The 18,151-nt window shown below is 44.6% G+C and overlaps 1 protein-coding gene across 3 annotated transcripts in view; it reads left to right on the forward strand.

Moving 5' to 3' along the window:
* Window positions 1-3,011, forward strand: part of syt7a (synaptotagmin VIIa) — a 79,708-nt gene extending 76,697 nt beyond the window's left edge. For all 3 annotated transcript variants that reach the window (XM_053886878.1, XM_053886879.1, XM_053886877.1), the window contains 3 exons: window positions 4-118; window positions 697-896; window positions 2,843-3,011. In XM_053886878.1, coding sequence (XP_053742853.1) covers window positions 4-118; window positions 697-896; window positions 2,843-2,947 — 420 coding nt within the window. In that variant the 3' untranslated portion in view covers window positions 2,948-3,011. The remainder of the gene's footprint in view (window positions 1-3; window positions 119-696; window positions 897-2,842) is intronic.
* The last annotated feature ends 15,140 nt before the right edge of the window (window positions 3,012-18,151 follow it).

Consider the following 18,151-nt stretch of genomic DNA (forward strand, 5'->3'; position numbering starts at 1 on the left):
CAGGGGAGACGAGGAGACCTGCTGGTGTCTCTCTGCTATAATCCCACTGCCAACACCATCACTGTGAACATCATCAAAGCGCGTAATCTTAAAGCCATGGATATCGGTGGCACCTCAGGTACAGACTCCTCATTGTTTGCTCGCCCCCTTCCCTCCCGCGCCCTGGCTCAGCAGTCGGAAGCCCTTCTGGTGACAATGAACGCCCTGTAGCTGCACACGCGAGCGCCTGCTCCGTGTTCAAACATTCACTGACCTGTCTGCTCAGAGGACAGTAGCTGTCTGGCATCCGGGTCGCTACCTAGATAACTGAAGCAGCAAGGTGACTCTTTGTTGTGGAGACTATCTCTGAGCATCTTCCTGGTGAATCTGTGTCAGCGCAGCCTGCTGAGAGTTTTTAAATCAGGTCTCAGTGCAAATGCTTCTTGTGCCATTTTTCCTGGCTCGCACCGAGAGCTGCAGACATGATTCATCTCCGTTATTGCTAAAACAACCTTTTCTATAAATGTACAGTCACCTGGCTGTTAGAAGCTCGTGGGACCAACTGACCTTGGGCTCAGACTCGACGTCTGCATCCCTGCTACCTTCTCTGACTTTTTCAACCAGGAGGCTAATTGCAAAGCTGACCCTAAAATATCACCTCCCACCATCGATGCCGTCGTTGCTCAGCCGTAAACAGCCGCCTCTTTACTCCCGCAGACCCGTACGTGAAGGTGTGGCTGATGCACAAAGACAAACGTGTGGAGAAGAAGAAGACGGTGACGATGAAGCGCTGTCTCAACCCCGTCTTCAACGAGTCCTTCCCCTTCGACGTGCCCGCCCATGTGCTGAGGGAGACCACCATCATCATCACTGTCATGGACAAGGACAGACTTAGCCGCAACGATGTGATCGGCAAGGTAAAGTCTGTGATGCAGCACCGTCGCGGCCGTCGTTCAGACCTTTCGCTCCTCAAATCTGTGCTTTCATCATGCTGTCTTCATCTTTACATGAGGTGACTTTGAGTTGACAACCCTCTCACACAGCTGAGATTGTCGGGTTTGATATAAAGGTGTTTGATATGGTTTTACATCACAGCGTCCTCCTGCAGCTCTGTCATCAGGTCGGCAAATCTTACATGATACAGTCCTATGTTGTTGTTTGTGAGGAGGCACTCGAAGTTGGGGACTGTTCACTAGATGTCTATTTTTTCCACAGCTCACAACCTGGACTGTGTTAAAAATGTTGACGTCTTCCGTGATTGAGTTTGACGCCCCTGTCTGAGACACTTAGATAAAAGTCCACTGTCAAGGCTCCTAGGTGGAAAATGCTCTGTCTCATTTTGATTCTAGCCTAAACTCTGGGGCAGAAAGGAGTTGTGGATCTCCTGCTGCGACTTCACGTGTGGTCAACAGTTTATTCACGTAGCTGGGTGTCAGACGGAGACAGAGCTGAGAGGAGAGTTTCATTTTAAAATCAAGAGTGGGGAGTGGAGCTACTGGAGTAAGGTGGTGTCATCCGTTGGTTCTCTGATGATTTATTTACCTCTTCTGTTGTGTCGTCACAGGCATCATTCTAGAATCTGGAGAATAAAACAGTCATTTCCAGATTTATACAGACTTCATTCCTCGTGTCTCACACTGCATTTGCACTGACTACCTCGAGTGTGTACAGTCAAGTGACAGGGAAGAGAAAGAGCTCTATCATCTCATGACCATTTTACATGGTCCTCAAAAATAGCAAGGCCGTCCTGTCATTTGCTCATTAAAGTAGATCTCTCATAATGAATTTTGTTTTCCACCATCAGAAAGGTCGTGTCTTGATGTGACAGCATTTTAACAGGGTCGCGGCTGGACACTATCCCAGCTTCACTTGAAGAGTCTGAAAGTGATGCAGGAGGAAGCATATTTATGAAACAATGAGAAAGAAAAGATATGTTTTTGTTTCTAAATGAGAAGAAAAGATGTTTATATTAGCCATCATCTGCAGTGACCAGGTATTATGGGGAAAAATAGCTACCAAGATAAACCATAAATCACCCTAAAATCAGAAGGCAGAATCTGCATTTTGAGGTAAGATCCCATCTTCTCATGAATCATGAAGATAATACTGAAATGAGAAGGTGTCAAAGGTTCGAGGCTTTTGCTTTCCCTCAGTGAGAATGTCAGAAGAACAGAACGACGAGGTTCAAAAGCAGACTTATGGCTGAGCTCGATAGTCGTGGATCAATATTTAATACTTTATGTTTAGCTTCCAGCAAAACTACTCAAACGTGTTTGCGCCTCCCAATCGGGCGCTGTGACATTTGCTCTATGTGTGAGTCGCCACCAGCTCAATCACACAAGGGACCGAAATCTGACAGACGTCGCAGGCAAGACAGGTTTAATAATGGTTGATAACTGTGGAAGCGTAGGTCTGGAATATCAATACTCTTTGTCTTGGACTTCTTGTAGTTTTCATTTGAGGTTTGCATGAGTATGTTTATGATCTCCACTTGAAGGATGTAGCTGTGTGAGGCCTGAATTGGATGCACTGCCATCTAGTGGCTGGAGGGAGTTTCAACACGGTATAGTTTTGCACGTGTGTTGTGGTCGGCCCTGGACCTTGACTTTGACACCTCAGATTTATTAATGTAACTCTCAGGACAGTGGTGTTTCCTTGTATGTATCCCATTCGGTTGCTGCATGTAGCGACAAGCACTTTCAGTCCCCTGTGTCTCTCACTCATCCGGCTAAGAACAGACACCCTGCCACCACAGTGACTCCCTGATCCCGTCACGTATTATCGTAACTGTAACCATGACTGACTGAGTGATGAGGTCAACACGTTATCCCCTGTTCATCCTCGTCCTCTCTTCTCCCCTCAGATCTACCTGTCTTGGAAGAGCGGCCCCGGAGAGGTGAAGCACTGGAAGGACATGCTGGCTCGGCCACGCACTAACGTTGCTCAGTGGCACGCCCTCAAGGCCTGATCGCACCTCCCAGCTTCTTCCATGGCCCCTTCCTGTCTTCTATCATCCCCCCCGCTCCCTCCCCTTCCTCGTCCCTGTCCTTATGCACAAAACTGACTTGCTGCCAGGCTGCGAAACACGGGTACAATTAGCCATCTGCTCTCTTAAACCTTTAAACTCTTTTCTTTTCAAATTCCTCTCGGACTCTTCTGTTGCTCCTCTCATGCTGTCTGGTCTTCATTTCTGCGTCTCATCACTTCGACAACAGTCCCCCTGTTTCAGACGGTCCGTCTGTCCTGCTGCGGAGGTCCGATATGTTTCCCGTACTTTGATGTGTCGGATCTGACAGAGAGTCTTGATGCATCGTCGACTCTCGTATTGTCCTTGGTATGTACTGTACGTACATAAGCGATGTGAGAAGTGAAGATCTGCCAGGGCCCCCCTCTATAGATAACCTGCTATTTCTCATCGCCATCTTCTGGTCGACACATCGCCCCACTTGTTCTGGGATTTGTTGATGGAGAAGTCTATGAAACCAGCTCAACTCAAGCTGGTTGACACAGGTGTCTTTCTCACCCACCTGTTCTTTTGGTTTCCATTTTACGCCCTATTGTTCCCTCTTTCTCTTCTGGCACAACATTAGTGACCCTCGAGACCCTTTCCTTCTGGACTCCCCTGCCCTTTTGTCGTCTGTGTCCTGTGGGTGCTGTGCTGTAGCTCCATCAAAAATAGAGATTAAAAATATATATGTATGAACTGAACTTTCTGAAGTGGGAAAGCAGAAACACAAACTCATGACATGGATCCGGAGAAATAGCCGTGACACAGAGAGAGAAAAAAGAAGATGAATAAAAGACCCCCCCGACCCACCGCACCCCACTCCGAGCCCCCCCGTGATACAATGATGTCATTTTTAACAACATCGCCAACTGAGGAAATCGACGTAGAACCTTCTTCCGAATCAGAATCCAGAGATTGTGCTGTTTTTGCACTTCTGCGTGTTTATTGACGCGACGAGGTCTTCGTGCTGCCCGGTGCTCTTGTTGTGAGGATTGTGGTTCAATCATCAGAAACGTCCGACATTTTGGACCACGACTGTCGTGTGTGCGTGCATGTGTGTGTCCGCGGGAGCGATTTATTCCAATTTAAAATCTTCTCTTTTCTCTTTCTCTTGTTGTGCTTTTCTTGCTCTTTTAACTGCCATCGTTTCCCCTCCCTCTTTTACTGCCCTGCCGTCCGAATGAGGCCACGGGGAAGTTCTCTCTGCACTTTTTTTGAAAATGTAACAACAACAATAAAGCTGATGACGGTTAAAGAAAGTGGTAGAATTCAAGGGAGAAGTGTCTGGAAGGGTGAACGGCAGAGGCGACGTCTGTGTGGAGCTGAGTGGAGCAGATGGAGGGAGGACGACGGGCTCTCATCCTCCTCTCTTTGTTCCACTTTGTGTTTTCAGTGTCTCTCGCATTTGTGATTGTTGGTGGCAGCACGCTGGTGTGTGAGATGTCACGCTCACCTCCTGATAGCTAGTGTGATTACGCACCGGGGAGTGGATCAGTTCAGGTCTCTGTGCTGCTGATGAAAACATGACTGCTTCGTCTTTAGTGGAGAAGATAGGAGAGTGCCCTGCTTTCTTCCTCTCTTCCACTTCTGTTTCCAGTGAAGCTGCCCTGCTTATCCAGCTCAGCTTGATGTAAATAAGAGTCATGAGGCGGAAGCAGGAACTTAAACTGTCACATCCGCTCTTCCCGTGTAGTGCAACCTTGTCAGCTCTCCTTTTAAGAGGACGCTTAGTCTCATCTGTAAATGAAAATCACTTTTTACACCTCTTTGTAAGTGGTCTAAATGTGTTTACTCAAACGGTGAACCCAGATTCCACCCACTAGCATACATTCAAACCTGTACTACTCCCCTGAAGTATGAAAAGCAATATTTGTAATGTACAGTATGCTATAGCTGCCGCTGTGGACTACGACTGCCGGGTCAGCTGATCCCTTTGTGCGCGTGACCCAGCAGACCCAAGCAAATAGTTGTGTGATCAAAACGTTTGTTGTCGACTTTCATCCTTCCACGGTAGAATTTAGATTTTTGAAAGAAGAATGAAATAAACGATGCTACATCACGCTTCAATGAACACATTCAAGTAAAAATCAACAAACAAACCCTATTACCTTTGGACACAGCTTTCTTTTACACCTGAATGGATTTTGAATTAGAGCACACCTAACAATCATTGACATAAAGAGTAGAATTACATATGCGAGCTAACAATTGTTCACAAATACTACGTTGTGTTATGTATTTTTTTCCCTTAGATATTACATTGGAGATCAACACATAACTAACTATGAACACAAGTTTTCCAACCATTTTTATTGTTTATTTTCACTCGCAGGGCAGAACTCCGACATCTCCCTGATACTAATGTCACCAGAACACTGCGTTACAGCCTCGCTGCAATGCATGCTGGGAGATGTGGTTATTTTTAGAATGAGGGGGCGGGCCCTTTAGGCAGGGGAAATTCAAACTTTTAATTGCAACATGCGACGTTGACTTGCATTTACATAGGATATTAAGTTGACTTGGCTGGACCATAGATTTGAGAGCTGTTTGGTGCAAATATTATGAGTAAAAATCTGGACTTGCCATCATCACGGTGGAAAAGTGGAAGTGGATATAGCTTGATGTGAAGCTCCTCTGTTGACGTGGCAGCCCGTTTTGTTGTGTTCCGAACTGTGTGTTTTGCCTCGGCGCTTGCTGCTGTGATGCAATGATCCAGTCCAGTACTCTTCAGAACAATTGGCCAGTCGTAGAACAGGCCCCACTGTTATGACAGCCACTGCCTGCAGTGTCGCAGCACATTACACTCCCATTAGATGGTCGGGAAGGAGCAGTGCCTCCTTCCCTGGACTGCGGGAGACCGTTGGCAGCGTTGCAACGTTGCTGAAGAATAAGAGCGAAAGTCGTGGGCGAGCGCTGCTGGAGTTCGGGGCTCCAAACCCGCAGGTGTGTAGGTGATGAGTCTGCACAATGTCTTCGCTCTTCCTTTTAACAACAGTGTTGTTGCTGGATGATGAATTATCATGCTCGAGGGATTCACAAATCTTAGTCATCGCTGACCCCTTAAACTGAGGATATGGTGTTATTTTTAGCGGCATGATGTGTTGCGCAGTTCATCGGCCTGAGCAGACTGGAGCCAGAAGCTCGGGACAGTATTCTCTCATTGATATTCATGGTACCAGAGACTTCAATCGATGTGTCCTGTGAATAAATATCACCGCTCGCTTAGAAGTTTGCGTCTTGTTCTGGACTGATGGTTAGGAATGGGTGAGACAGATTTTGAATGACTGCTCTTTTTCCTTTTTACCTAACATCACAGTACACTGTGAAGTAAAATGCTTCGTTCTAGCAGTTCCACCATCAATACTGGAACTGAGAGCTCATACGTGAATGGGAGTCGCACCAGCTGGAGGGTGTGATCCATTCAGAGAAGACTTGAGGTCAGCAGAATTTGAACATCAGGAAGATAAAGGGAGAGTGGTGGGAGCGCCTTGTTAGTAGCAGGTACTGATGGATGGATAGATATGGGCGATTTATTATAAAAGATCATTTATTTCAATATATTTAAGTGTTGAAATCTATACTTCTGCATATTGACACATGCGTTTTTTCGGGAGCTGTCGTTGGTTGTATTTTTACCAGGGCTGGGATATTAATTTTTATTTTTAAGGAATGAATTGATGCATATAACAAAAGCATTGCATACAAGCTTCCTTTCATTGGGAGCATCTTGTTATACAATGTGATGTCATAACCAAAACATCAGAGATGAAGGAGACCTGATGAGAATGTTGTCTGTCTGTGCACTTAATGTAGCATAAAGTTTGCTCATCTCTGGACTCAATTTCATCATTTTAGCTTGAAACTTTAGAATGGGATTTAGCACGATAAATGAATTATACAATATAACTGCAATACTGTATACCAGTTTCTACAGTTGTTGTTTTAGGGTAAATAGCACTGTTCATGTTGAAATAGGTTCAAATAGATTCTAATGTAAATTCTATTTAAGGATGAAAACTACTGTTATTGGCTTTAGTGTGACAGATTCAAGTGCCGAGTCATGTTTGTGAAGTCGGCGCTCCACCAGCCGCAGCATTAAACTGGATGGTGAAAGCGCTCAGAGCCAAAACATTATGAAGCGGAAAGATGTTTCCTGCTTTTATTATCCCGCCACCTGTCTCACACCTCCCAACATATTCCGAGTCCGACCCGAGCTCATGAGTTTTTGTGGCTGCCGGCCCAGCTACTTTTTAGATTACTCCTCAGAGTGCTTGCTGCTTTTGCGCCCAGTGAGCTGCTTTCATCAAGTTGTTGCCTGCTGGTGCCAAGTGGTCGGGCCAGGTGTTGGGTCTGTACTGCGCTTATTGGAAAGGTCTCATATATGACAGCAGCCTGAGTCAAAGCCATGCTTGTTCAAGACTCTTCGACACAAACTTTCTGTGGAAATGACTTCCTTCCACCACTGGTCAACATCTTTGAGTCGTGAAGGGAAAGAACTAGATTGTAGCGACCGAAATGCAGCTTTATTTTTAAGATAACAAAAGCAAATCGACCAAGACGGACTGGGATTGACGGAGCTCAGCGGAGCTCTCTTCGTCTTCTCCATGCCTCTTAATGTTTAACTTTGAATTGCTCGTGACTTTCAAAAGGATTAGGTTCCTGAGGTCAGCAGATTTCTGCATTAGCATCAGCCCATGTTAGCATGTTATCAGCTAGCCCTGCTCTCTCGGAATCTTTGCAGCTGATTTCAATTTTTAATGAGTTTCCAGCTCACACTCCTGCCTCCCCCCGCCCCCTTCAGATGTTTATTCATAGCTCGGGCGCCTCGTATTCATCATGGCCACGAGAGGTGTCTCTGCGTTTGCTTTTTAAATATCTAAAAGCTTTATTGGCGGAAAGGGTGGCACCTGCTTGCCAATGAGCTCACAAGACGCCGCTGTTTGCCAAGCGACGTCCTTGTCTCGCTGTCTGAATCTCGGGCACCAGCTTTTCTTGATGGATTTGGCTTTCTAAACTTCGTGACTCACTGTGTTGGGTCGGTGCCAGTGTTGTTGTTTTTGTGCGGCATTAAATGGGGATTGCTTTGTGCCTGTAAAGTCATATTCTGCAGCGGTGAAGTTTTCTTCTGCTGAGTCATGCTACTGAGTAATGGCCGCTCACTGGTCTGGCAGGTCACCTCCGCCATCCTCACCTTCAACGTCGCCTCCCCCGTCTCACCCTTTCAATTGTTTTAAGCATCTGGCCGCAGCCAGTGTGACTTCTCCCAATCAGGGTTTAAGATTATTTGAATGGCAACTCAACAAAAACCGACGAGTAATAATATATATAGATATATATATATATTTATTTTTTGTTCTTTGGGTTTGGACTGTTGGTCAGTGTGTGTGTACTGTATGCCTGTTCTTATCGTTCTGGTATTGGGTTTATTTCCTTACAAATCGTGGTAAGAGATTTCTGTTTTTGAAAAACTTTCTGTAAATATTGTCGGTGGAGACTTTGTTGTTTTCGTTTGTCACTTGAACTGATGAAGAAAATGTTCATGATAACAGTGCTGATGTTGACGACGCTGATAATTCCTGCCCTTCTTGAACAAGGGCTTTTGATGTCCACTGTATTTTTGTTGGAGGTGATGTTGTGAGGTCGGAGCGAGAGAAACACAAGGGAGGAGCGTGACCCCGAAACATCCCAGGCCCTCTGTAGCCACACTGCCTCGCCTGTATGACGGATCAAGTGCACTGGGTGCTTTATTTGAGCTGTGAAACATCCGTTTTCTTTGAGAGCAGCGTGACAGGTGAGAGGAGTGATCCCCTCTCTCCCTGCGTGCTGCCCTGCTGGCTCCGCTCCTGTCTGGCCCGTTTGGTTCGGAGCTTGTGGGATTTACAGTAATTCCATCTGGTTAGACGGGATGTTGAATTCCTCCTCATTTAATTTGCAGGGTCTGTTTCTCAGCAGAGAGCGCGTGTGAAAACCTGAGGAAAGGATGAGCCCATTGAGCAAGGCACCCGTATGAGAAAACCAAATTTCAAATCTTATCACTCTAACCCAAACTTCCCATTTCAAAATCAGACTTGACTCCAGTCACTAAACAATGCTGCAGTTTATTGGAAAGGTGTGGCTTGAGGGCCACATGCAGCCCTCTGCCTGCATTTATCCGGCCCCCATGAGGTCAGAGAAACTGAGCACAAATGTTCTGAAATATTATTTTATTACTATAGAGTTTCGTTTTCACGCTATAACTCACCATTCAAAGCAGTTTCGTATTTATATAAAGGCTTTTTTTTTTTTGCTAAATTGTGTTGTAAAAACAAGTTTTATTAGCTAAAAAGTATTCTTCTTTTATGCGTTCCTTTCTCTCATTTTAATTTCTTTGTACTCTAAATCTTAAGTACCTTCTATCTATTTACTCCTTTTTCAATCCAAATAAATGACAGCTGCACATTTTGTTTAAAGGCATAACTGACTTATATTGACAATCATTTCATTGTGTATATTCTAAATAATTAAAGCATTTTCAATCACTGCAAACATCTTTTTCCCTATTGTGTCCTTGTTTATTTTATTGTAACCAAGGATTACACGCAAAAAAAAGATGGATACATTGTCCTAATTTTGGTTATTTATTTGGCAGCCCCTCTCAACACAGCCAGTAAACCATGTGGCCCCAATGGCAATTGAATTGGTAGACCATTGTTCCACTGCTATATATATGACTTATATACTGCGATACTTACCCATCCTGCTCTGCTCCGATTGAAATAAGTCTTGCTCTTGATCTGGATAACTCCCCAGCTTTCTTGTGCCCTCCACATTTGAAGTTGGATGCTGAATATGTTTTGACTTGAATGTTGAGTTCCACACTGAGTCCTTGCTCAGTGCTCAGTGCCTCGGTGGCGAACAGCTCTGCACTCAACCAAATCCAGCCAGTCTTTCAACCTGCAACTGTCTGCTCTGGAACTAAGGAATTTAAAGCGTGCCCAGGAGTTCGGAAGATCAAACCCACCAAAGTGTGCCCTGTGCCCTTTTCTTCCACCGTTTCTTCAGCTGCTTCCAAAAAAAAAAAAATCACGAGAACGGCACAGGGCAGAGGTCGGACGACACCCCCCGCTGCCACAGCCTTACCTGCCTAGCTGGGTCTGATCCCTGCACAGGAGCTGCTCCTACCAACCTGATATAGCTTCTTTCTCAGTCAACGGCTTCACAAAGTTGCAGAGAAAGAAAGAAAAAAGAAAACAGTCATTGCAATTCGGTTTGATCAGCTGTGACTGCTGCCATAATCTGTCTAAATCAGGTAGCCTATAAGCAATACACATGAAAACACGACTGTCCGACAGCTCCTGTGCATGTTGGGTGTTGAGGGCGCGGCTCCGGTTTCTCCTCCTCCGCTCCGAACTTGCCAAGGCCCGCCACTCCAACAAAGAGCGCTCAAACTGACACAAGTGTGATGTGTGCAATCTGCTTTCTTGTATTTATTTATGTATTTCTTTGCCAACTTTGTATAGTGTATAAATATCTAGATATATGAAAACTGACGGTACTGTATAGATTTTAGCTGCCTGGTAAGGTTAATAGTATATACTTGGTAGACTAAAAGAAAAAGCGTAGAGCTGTTCAAAAGCCAGTTAACAAAGAAGAATCTTCTGTAAAACCCGGTGACACCGGCTCTTTTTTTATAGTTTGGGTTATTTACTTTATGGCCAGTGGGGTTCAAAGTGTGTTGCTCTTTTTGTCTTTTTTTATTTTTCTTGAAAGACACAGGAAGGTTCTGGCAGCCAGGAGAGAGCAGTGGAACGCAGACCGGGACCCTGTGCAATAGTGTGTGCGTGTGTGAGTGTGTGTGTGTGTGTGTGTGTGTGTTAGCTGTGTGTCCATCCATGGTAGTGCTAGTGCTCTCTGTGCTCCCCCTCCCTCTCTGGTGTAGTCTGTCACGTGATGCAGTGTGTCTTTAGGTGTTGGAAGATTGTGTTGGCTGAGGCTGGCAGATGCCCCCCCTCTCTCTATCTCTACCCATCCGCCTCTCTCCTCCCTTCATTATTTGAGTCTAATTTCAGCAGCTATAGATTTTAGCCTGCTTCGCTCGATCGTTCATTTACTTTACCGAGCATTAATTTCCCGGTGATCAAGCCTTCTCATCTCTCAGTGATCCTCCGTCCATTAGCAGCTTTAACTCTGTCGACCAGAGAGCGATTTAGCACAAGGGTACTGAGAAGACGGGCAGCTGTCAGCCCAGCAAACAGAAACACAAAGCAGCCATATAAAGAAGTCAAGCACAGACGCGTGACTCTATGTTATAGGGGCTTTAATAGTCGCCTTGTTTGTAGCACGAGCGAGAGAATAGCCTTAAAAGTGTGACCCAGCTACGCAACAAGTAGTGGGATATGTACAGTGGACTCTTCCCCCTCCCTTCTATCAATTTATTACTCAGTATTCCGACGTGTTGCTTTGTTGCTCTGTACATATCTATGTAGTACTTCTGTTGATGTCCCTGTGTTAGGATAGTAGTGGGTTCTTGCTGGGCACTTCTGAAGACGCTCCCGACCTCCTGCTCCGCAGCATCCCCCTTCCTCCCCCCAAAACTTTAAACATTCCACTTGAATGTCACGCGAGTCTCCTTGCAAGATGGTTAGACCCCCACTCTGGAGGCCACCTGAGAAGTGACTCACAGGCCTCTCTAAACAGAGCCATTATAATAAAATAGATGTTCTGTGTTCACGTCTTTCGGAGAACCTCCAGGTGACCCTCACACAGTCCTCTCTGCTCCTCTAAACACGCCCCCCCGGCAGTCTCATAGTGAGACACCCAGGGAGGCGTGCGGAGCCCCAGGAGGCGACAGCGAGAACTGCTGCGGGTCACATCCTGGAAAAGTGGGGCAGGGGGGCGGGGCGTCAGACGGTCTTGCCCAGTAGCACCTTGGTTTTGCGTTCCATGTTTTTTTAGCCTCTCCTGTTTTTTTAGCCGAGCGGACTGTGATCTTACTGTTGATTTCCTAGTTTTCCTCCACCCATCAGTGTTACAGAGTGTGTTGGGTGGGCGGAGCCTTGGAGCTGAGCTCTGGTTTTGTTCCATAATAAAGAGTCATTTTTAATACACATGCAGTCAGTGTCTGCCTATGAAACATGTGTTTGGTTTGAGAACCGCTGACCTTTAAAATCACAAAAAGTATGTTTACCATGTCTAGTTTATGTGATTTTGCTGAGTCCTCAGATAAGACCTGCAAAGCAACAGAAAATATTACACCAGCACGAAACAGCAAAGCCGTAATGGCAAGTTGTGTCTACTCAAATATTTGGGGCCATTTTTCCTTCTATAAACATTTATAGATTTTATTCAATTGAAGAAAAATAGGAGTATTAACGCAGCAGATCTGTTCTCTTGAGCACAGCCATGACAGTCATGTGGAGTTCCCGAAATGCATTTTTCTGCTTTCAAAAATATCATTTTTTGAGACCTAAGTATGACTTGGTCAGAAGTGTGGCTCCCATATCCTTAATTCCACTGTTCTACTCCCTTTAACTTTCCTACTGGCCGAGGTGGAAAATCCCCGGAAATCCAGAGATGCAAACACAGACATCAAAACACGTATGAAATACAAAAGAATCTTCTTTCATTTTTCTCTTATGTTCCTTCCCCTATATAATGAAAAATGTGCTGTGCTGTGCTGAATTTATAGGCTTTAATTCAGGCTGAGGGCTGTTTTAAGCCACAGCAGAGATGCATTCGGCCAAATTTGCCACGCTGATCAGATGAGCTGTTCATTTGCAGCAGCTCCGTAACATAATGCTCCACATACATCCAGTGTAACATGGGCTTTAGAGAAAGGGTGAAGGTCTCTGTCACCTGGGTTGGGCTGAGAGTGCAACTGATGCTCCTCCAGATTGAGGGAAACCATCTAGTGAGGACACCCCTCTGCTGAGGTGTCCCAGGCTTTCAGAGGAAGGAATCCCCGGGTCAAACCCGGAACACACTGTAGAGCCTCTGAACTTTGTGTTGGGACACTTCCCAGTACAGAGGGAAAATATGGCTCTTTCATACATCTGACTCCTCGGTATTTCTGCCTGGAGTCCTCCAACGTGACAGTGTCTCTGACATGATCCTGTTTCCAACTGTGAGCTATCATCCTTGTAAATTCTAGATGTCTTTCCAAAGTACTGGACTGAGAAATGAAGACGTACATCTGATCCTGAGTTCGTCCTGTGGAGTCGTCCCAGCTGGAGGTTTCAGCAAACAGGTATTATACCAGTGTCACTATGCCTCTTGTTCTCTGTCATCACTTTTGCCAGTTGAGATAAAATCTTTCTCCAGAGACCAACAACATAGAACCCAAGAACATCAAGGAATATCATTTTGGATATATGTAATATAAATTTGGATTTGTCTTTATTTTTCCCAGTAAGTAAATCCAAACTACAATAAAAATCATTGTATTTATGAAGATACATTGACTTATGTATTGTATGGATTGTATGTGTACAAGTAACATCCGTCTTACGACCTGCTCGACTTACATCCACCCGTACTTAAGACCACGGCCAGCAGGTGCTTTTCTTTATTCAATGTCTGGCACCGCAGCACGTAGCAGCCTGGCAAAGCGTACGACAGTTACTCACTCTCACACAGAGATCTACCGCTACAGTAGTGGCTATAACCCTTGCCTCGGCTATTTTGAATGGCGTTCGACTTGCGTCCAGTCTGACTTACGACCGTTTGGTCGGAACCGATCTTGGTTGTAAGTCGGATGTTACTTGTATTCAATGGCAAAAGCAACAAGGACTACAAAAATGGCCTCCAGCACCTTCCCAAATTTGCTGCGACAAATTAATATGAATCACTGAAGAGTTTGACATAAATTGTGAAATATGACATAGTAAAACATGGTGGTGCCAGAAATTCCTTCCTAAGTGCTTCATCCAGACTCAGAATTGCCAGATGGTGAAGTGAAGGATAAAGTCATTAGCAGTTTTTTTTTTTTTGTTTTTTTTTAGCTATCACAAGTCCTCTCACAATGTCATATGAAGCGTATGGTGAACTATCAGGCATCAGCCTCAGTTTTGTTGCAAAAGACTATCGGGTCATGCTTGTGAAACTGCCTCCTGTTTCAACCCTACTTTGTAGCGAGGTCTGTATCAAAGGCAAATACATGCAAATACTTCCTTCTACACTTCTTCATGACATATTCATGACGTATTATTTTTAAAAGTAAAATGGCTGAAATGGATGAGCATTGTCCTTTCACAGGTCAGTATATGGCAGTGCAACACATTATCATGTCAGCAAACATAATAGGCTCCCATGAACGAATCCTAGTCAGAGGGTTTCATGTTGGATCTGTCATGACACATTCATTACAGCAGATCAGCTCTTCTTTAGATTTTAAAGGATGTAGAGTATAACCAGTGCATGAAACTCTTCGCTTCACCTTTGATGGTGAATACATCAGACTTGAACATGCAGGACAGCATTTTCTGCCCATTTCAAGCTTCTTTATTTCTTGACATTTTCCTCCCTGCCTGAGCTCTAATGTTCCCTGCAATCAATACGACCAGAGACGCTACAAAAACAAAAGTAATTCAGAGAAATTGTCGCGTACGTCCTGAATTCAGGACCAGACTGCACACAATATACGGCTCCCACTGGCCCCTGCTCCTGACACATCTGCCTGAAAAATCACATGCTAAATAATTCAGGTTTCCCAGAGCCCGACCTGTCACGCCACTTTTCTTTTTTTTAACATTTCATGTGAAAATAGCTCCACATGCTGGACTGTAATTAAACATCCACGTGAGTGACTAATGACAGCGGTGTGATCGAACACGGAGCAGAGAACAATTTGCACAGGTTGTTTCGGCCTTTGAGGGCAATTAAAAATGTATAGGAGGGAAAGCTTTTCGCTGTGAGCGACACATTAGTCTGTCGGAAGGTAAATAAATCACACAGCGACATGAGACTTTGATGACAGTTTATCACATTTTCTTAATTAGCTTTTGCACCGTTTGGGAAATGTGGGCCAAACGTTGATAACGAAACAGTTTTACAGGGACAAACATTACTTCTGTTAAATATTTGACTGTTTTTTAGGCTAAACTTGGGAGGAACTAAGGCTATCTTTCTGTTCTGTTTATATATCTCAACCCTCTGCTTGACTCTGCTCCGCAAACCAACCCATCCTCACTCCCATGGCGGAATATGTAATATAGACACTGGGAAAGTGGACTTTTGTGGTGTGATGGATCCTGTCAACAGCGAAGCGCCGCCACGCGCGCCGAGCTCACAAAGTAATCCCTGCTTCGGAACGCGTACCGCTTTAAGACAATCACGTGACTGTGTCGACTCGGCAAAAACCAGGCGAACTGTGTTTATAAGGAGGCGCATCTGTCAACAGGATGCAACTGCAGGACCAATCTAATCTCACGGTTCCTTGTGAATGTCTTTGCGGATCTAGGGAGCAGCTAGTTGTCTGCCGTGTGGGACCGTCTTGATCTCCTATCAGAGAATAATGTATTTATTTCAATCTCAGTTTGTCTCAGATTTTCAACTTGTCTTGTTCCATTCTAATTCAAATTAATTCAAGGTATAATTCGGTCTAAGGTCTAAGTCGGTTGCCTGCAGGGATTTTTAATGCAGATGTCAGTACTTAGCGACACAGTATCAGCACAGTGTGTCACTGTGTCGAAACGCTTTATGATGCCTCATTTACCCATCACTGCTTTTGTGGACGATACTGACGAAAAAGGCAGCCGAAAATGCATAGGTTGTCATGGCTGTCTGTGGAGTCAGACCCAGTTGCAGAGAGTGAGGTTAAATTAATAGATTTGTTTAATGTAGACGAGTAATACAAAGACGAAGGGGAACAGAGAAAAAAAGGGCGGCGACACAAGAACACGGAGCAGGAAATACACACAAGGGCTAGGAAAAAACCTGGAACAGAAAACACATGAATAACTAACTCAAGCCTGACTAAGAGGGACAACGAAAACACAATAAACGGAAAACGCTTGGTGGTGGAAAACACACACACACACACACACACACAAGAAAATAGCAATAGCGAGAGAGAAACAAAAGGTGAGTTTAACGAAACACTCACATGCGATCTAAATGGAGAATGAACGAGAAACAGCGCGGACACAATTTGGAACAATTCAGGAAGATATACGAGAGAGTGGAGTCACAGGAGAGTTTACCGTAGGAATGCGAAGTAACCACCTGGCAACACAAGCTGGCGCCAAGGTGTTGATATCCAAGGAAGTCTGATTAGCTGGAAACTGGAAGAAAAGAAGGAAACGGAAACACTGAACAAAACTGGAAATCACACAAATAAGAGCGTGAAAGAAACGGACATGACATAGGTGGTTTTATGCAACCACTCAAGTTGGAATACTAAATTACTTTTCAAACATCAGACAGGTGAACTATCACAGTTGACAGGTCTGGTTTGCTCTGGAAACTGCCTGGACATCTATGTTAGGTTTGTACGCCGATATTGGAGCCAAACAGTTGGTGACTTCCTTGTGTATCCTCCGAGGCAAGCTGGGGCGCCAGGTTAGTTGTGGCCTGGGATTGATCAGGTTGCCAGAGTCTTGAAAAGATGCTACTGGACGCCACTGAAGGAAGTAGAGGTCTGTGAATCTACTTGTGATGGGTTGAGGAGGTTTCATGAAACTGTCCTAATTTTCAGAGCTCGGTAGGTGCCACCTTTGTTTTTACAATGAGGTGAGGTTATAAAGCAGACAGTGAAACCTCTTCAACCCATCACTGATTTTGCTGGCAAATCATGGACTGGTGAATGTGGCCCTACCACTGCAGTGCAAGTTTTTTTTTTATTTTCTAGAAAGACTTTGTGGTCCATCCTCCTGATGATGGAGTCATTGCAGTGATGTTGGGTGCGAGTCGGACCACCCCAGTTTTCAGTCAGTGTTTAGGCAAAGAGAGCTCACTCTCACTCTCACGCTGACAGCCAGAGGGAAAGGAGACATTTTGAAGAAAAGACTTCTTTCCATTCCTCAGGGATACATTTCACTATTGGATATTCTGAACCATCTGCACATCTGACCTGGCAACCCATCAAAGGACACTACTCTTTCACAGCCATGTCCAGCTATCGATTGCTCTGGAATTGTTTATGAAATTCTCAGCGCATCCTTTGAGAATAAACCTTTTATATCCTTTAGCGCTTACTAGTTGGACGTAACTCCAGTTCTATGAATACATGTGAAGCCCTTTAACGCAAGTCGCTATTGGTTTATTCCCTTAAAAGGCTTCACCTTTTAAAAAAACCTGTCACCTGTTGGAGCAATTGCCGCAGATACTGTCATTTACACTTTACTGATCTTCTTTTGAGTTTATTTATGAAAAAGAAAATATTTTATGATATATATATATATATTTTATTTTATTCAGAATTCTATTCATGACCAACGCTTTTTCCAATTTTCTCAACAGTTTGCTTTCAGGGTATTTTTTCTTCTTTTTTTCTTCATAAAATTCAATGAATGCTGCTGGTTGGACTTTTCAATGACAAATATCTTTGCACTCACACGGTTTCATGTCATTTCACAAGGCTTTGGTTTGTTTACATGTATGGTTATTTAACACAAATGAAATGAGTAATTCTGAAATCAGAAATCAGTAATCACAGTAAGGAATTAGTTCTATTCCTTGAATGGGCCCAGGATCCATTTGTTCTGGAAAAGGTGGGCCCCGAGATAGAAAAGGTAAAGAACCCCTGGTCTACGCCCGACTGAGGGTAGAGGGAGCCGCCTATATAAGCCCTCTGCTACTGCCCTACTCCCTTTTTTCAACTGAGCAACAGATAGAAGGCTCAGCTGGGAAAACAGTTAAGAGTGCTACGCATGTACTCATAGCACTGGAGTTACCTCCAGGTCACTAGTATTTCTGTTTCTGAGCAGCTGTGTCGGTTGACAAAGAAGCGTGGTCTACAACCACGGACAGTTTTAGAACTATTTATTCAGTTAAGTACCAAAATAGACATGCTAATGTTTGGGAAAGTAAACGCTGCTCATTGGAGCGTCGCGGAATTTCACATCTTTTTCCACTTCTTGCTGATCTCCCTCTCGCTTCCCTCCATCTGTCCAACGCTGGCAGTCAGCAGCGCCTATCTTTACCAAGCTGTTGCTGCTCCTGCGTTCCACACGCTCTCCTTGCTGACAT

Source organism: Synchiropus splendidus, chromosome 14 (assembly GCF_027744825.2).
Source record: "Synchiropus splendidus isolate RoL2022-P1 chromosome 14, RoL_Sspl_1.0, whole genome shotgun sequence".
Lineage (NCBI taxonomy): Eukaryota > Metazoa > Chordata > Actinopteri > Syngnathiformes > Callionymidae > Synchiropus > Synchiropus splendidus.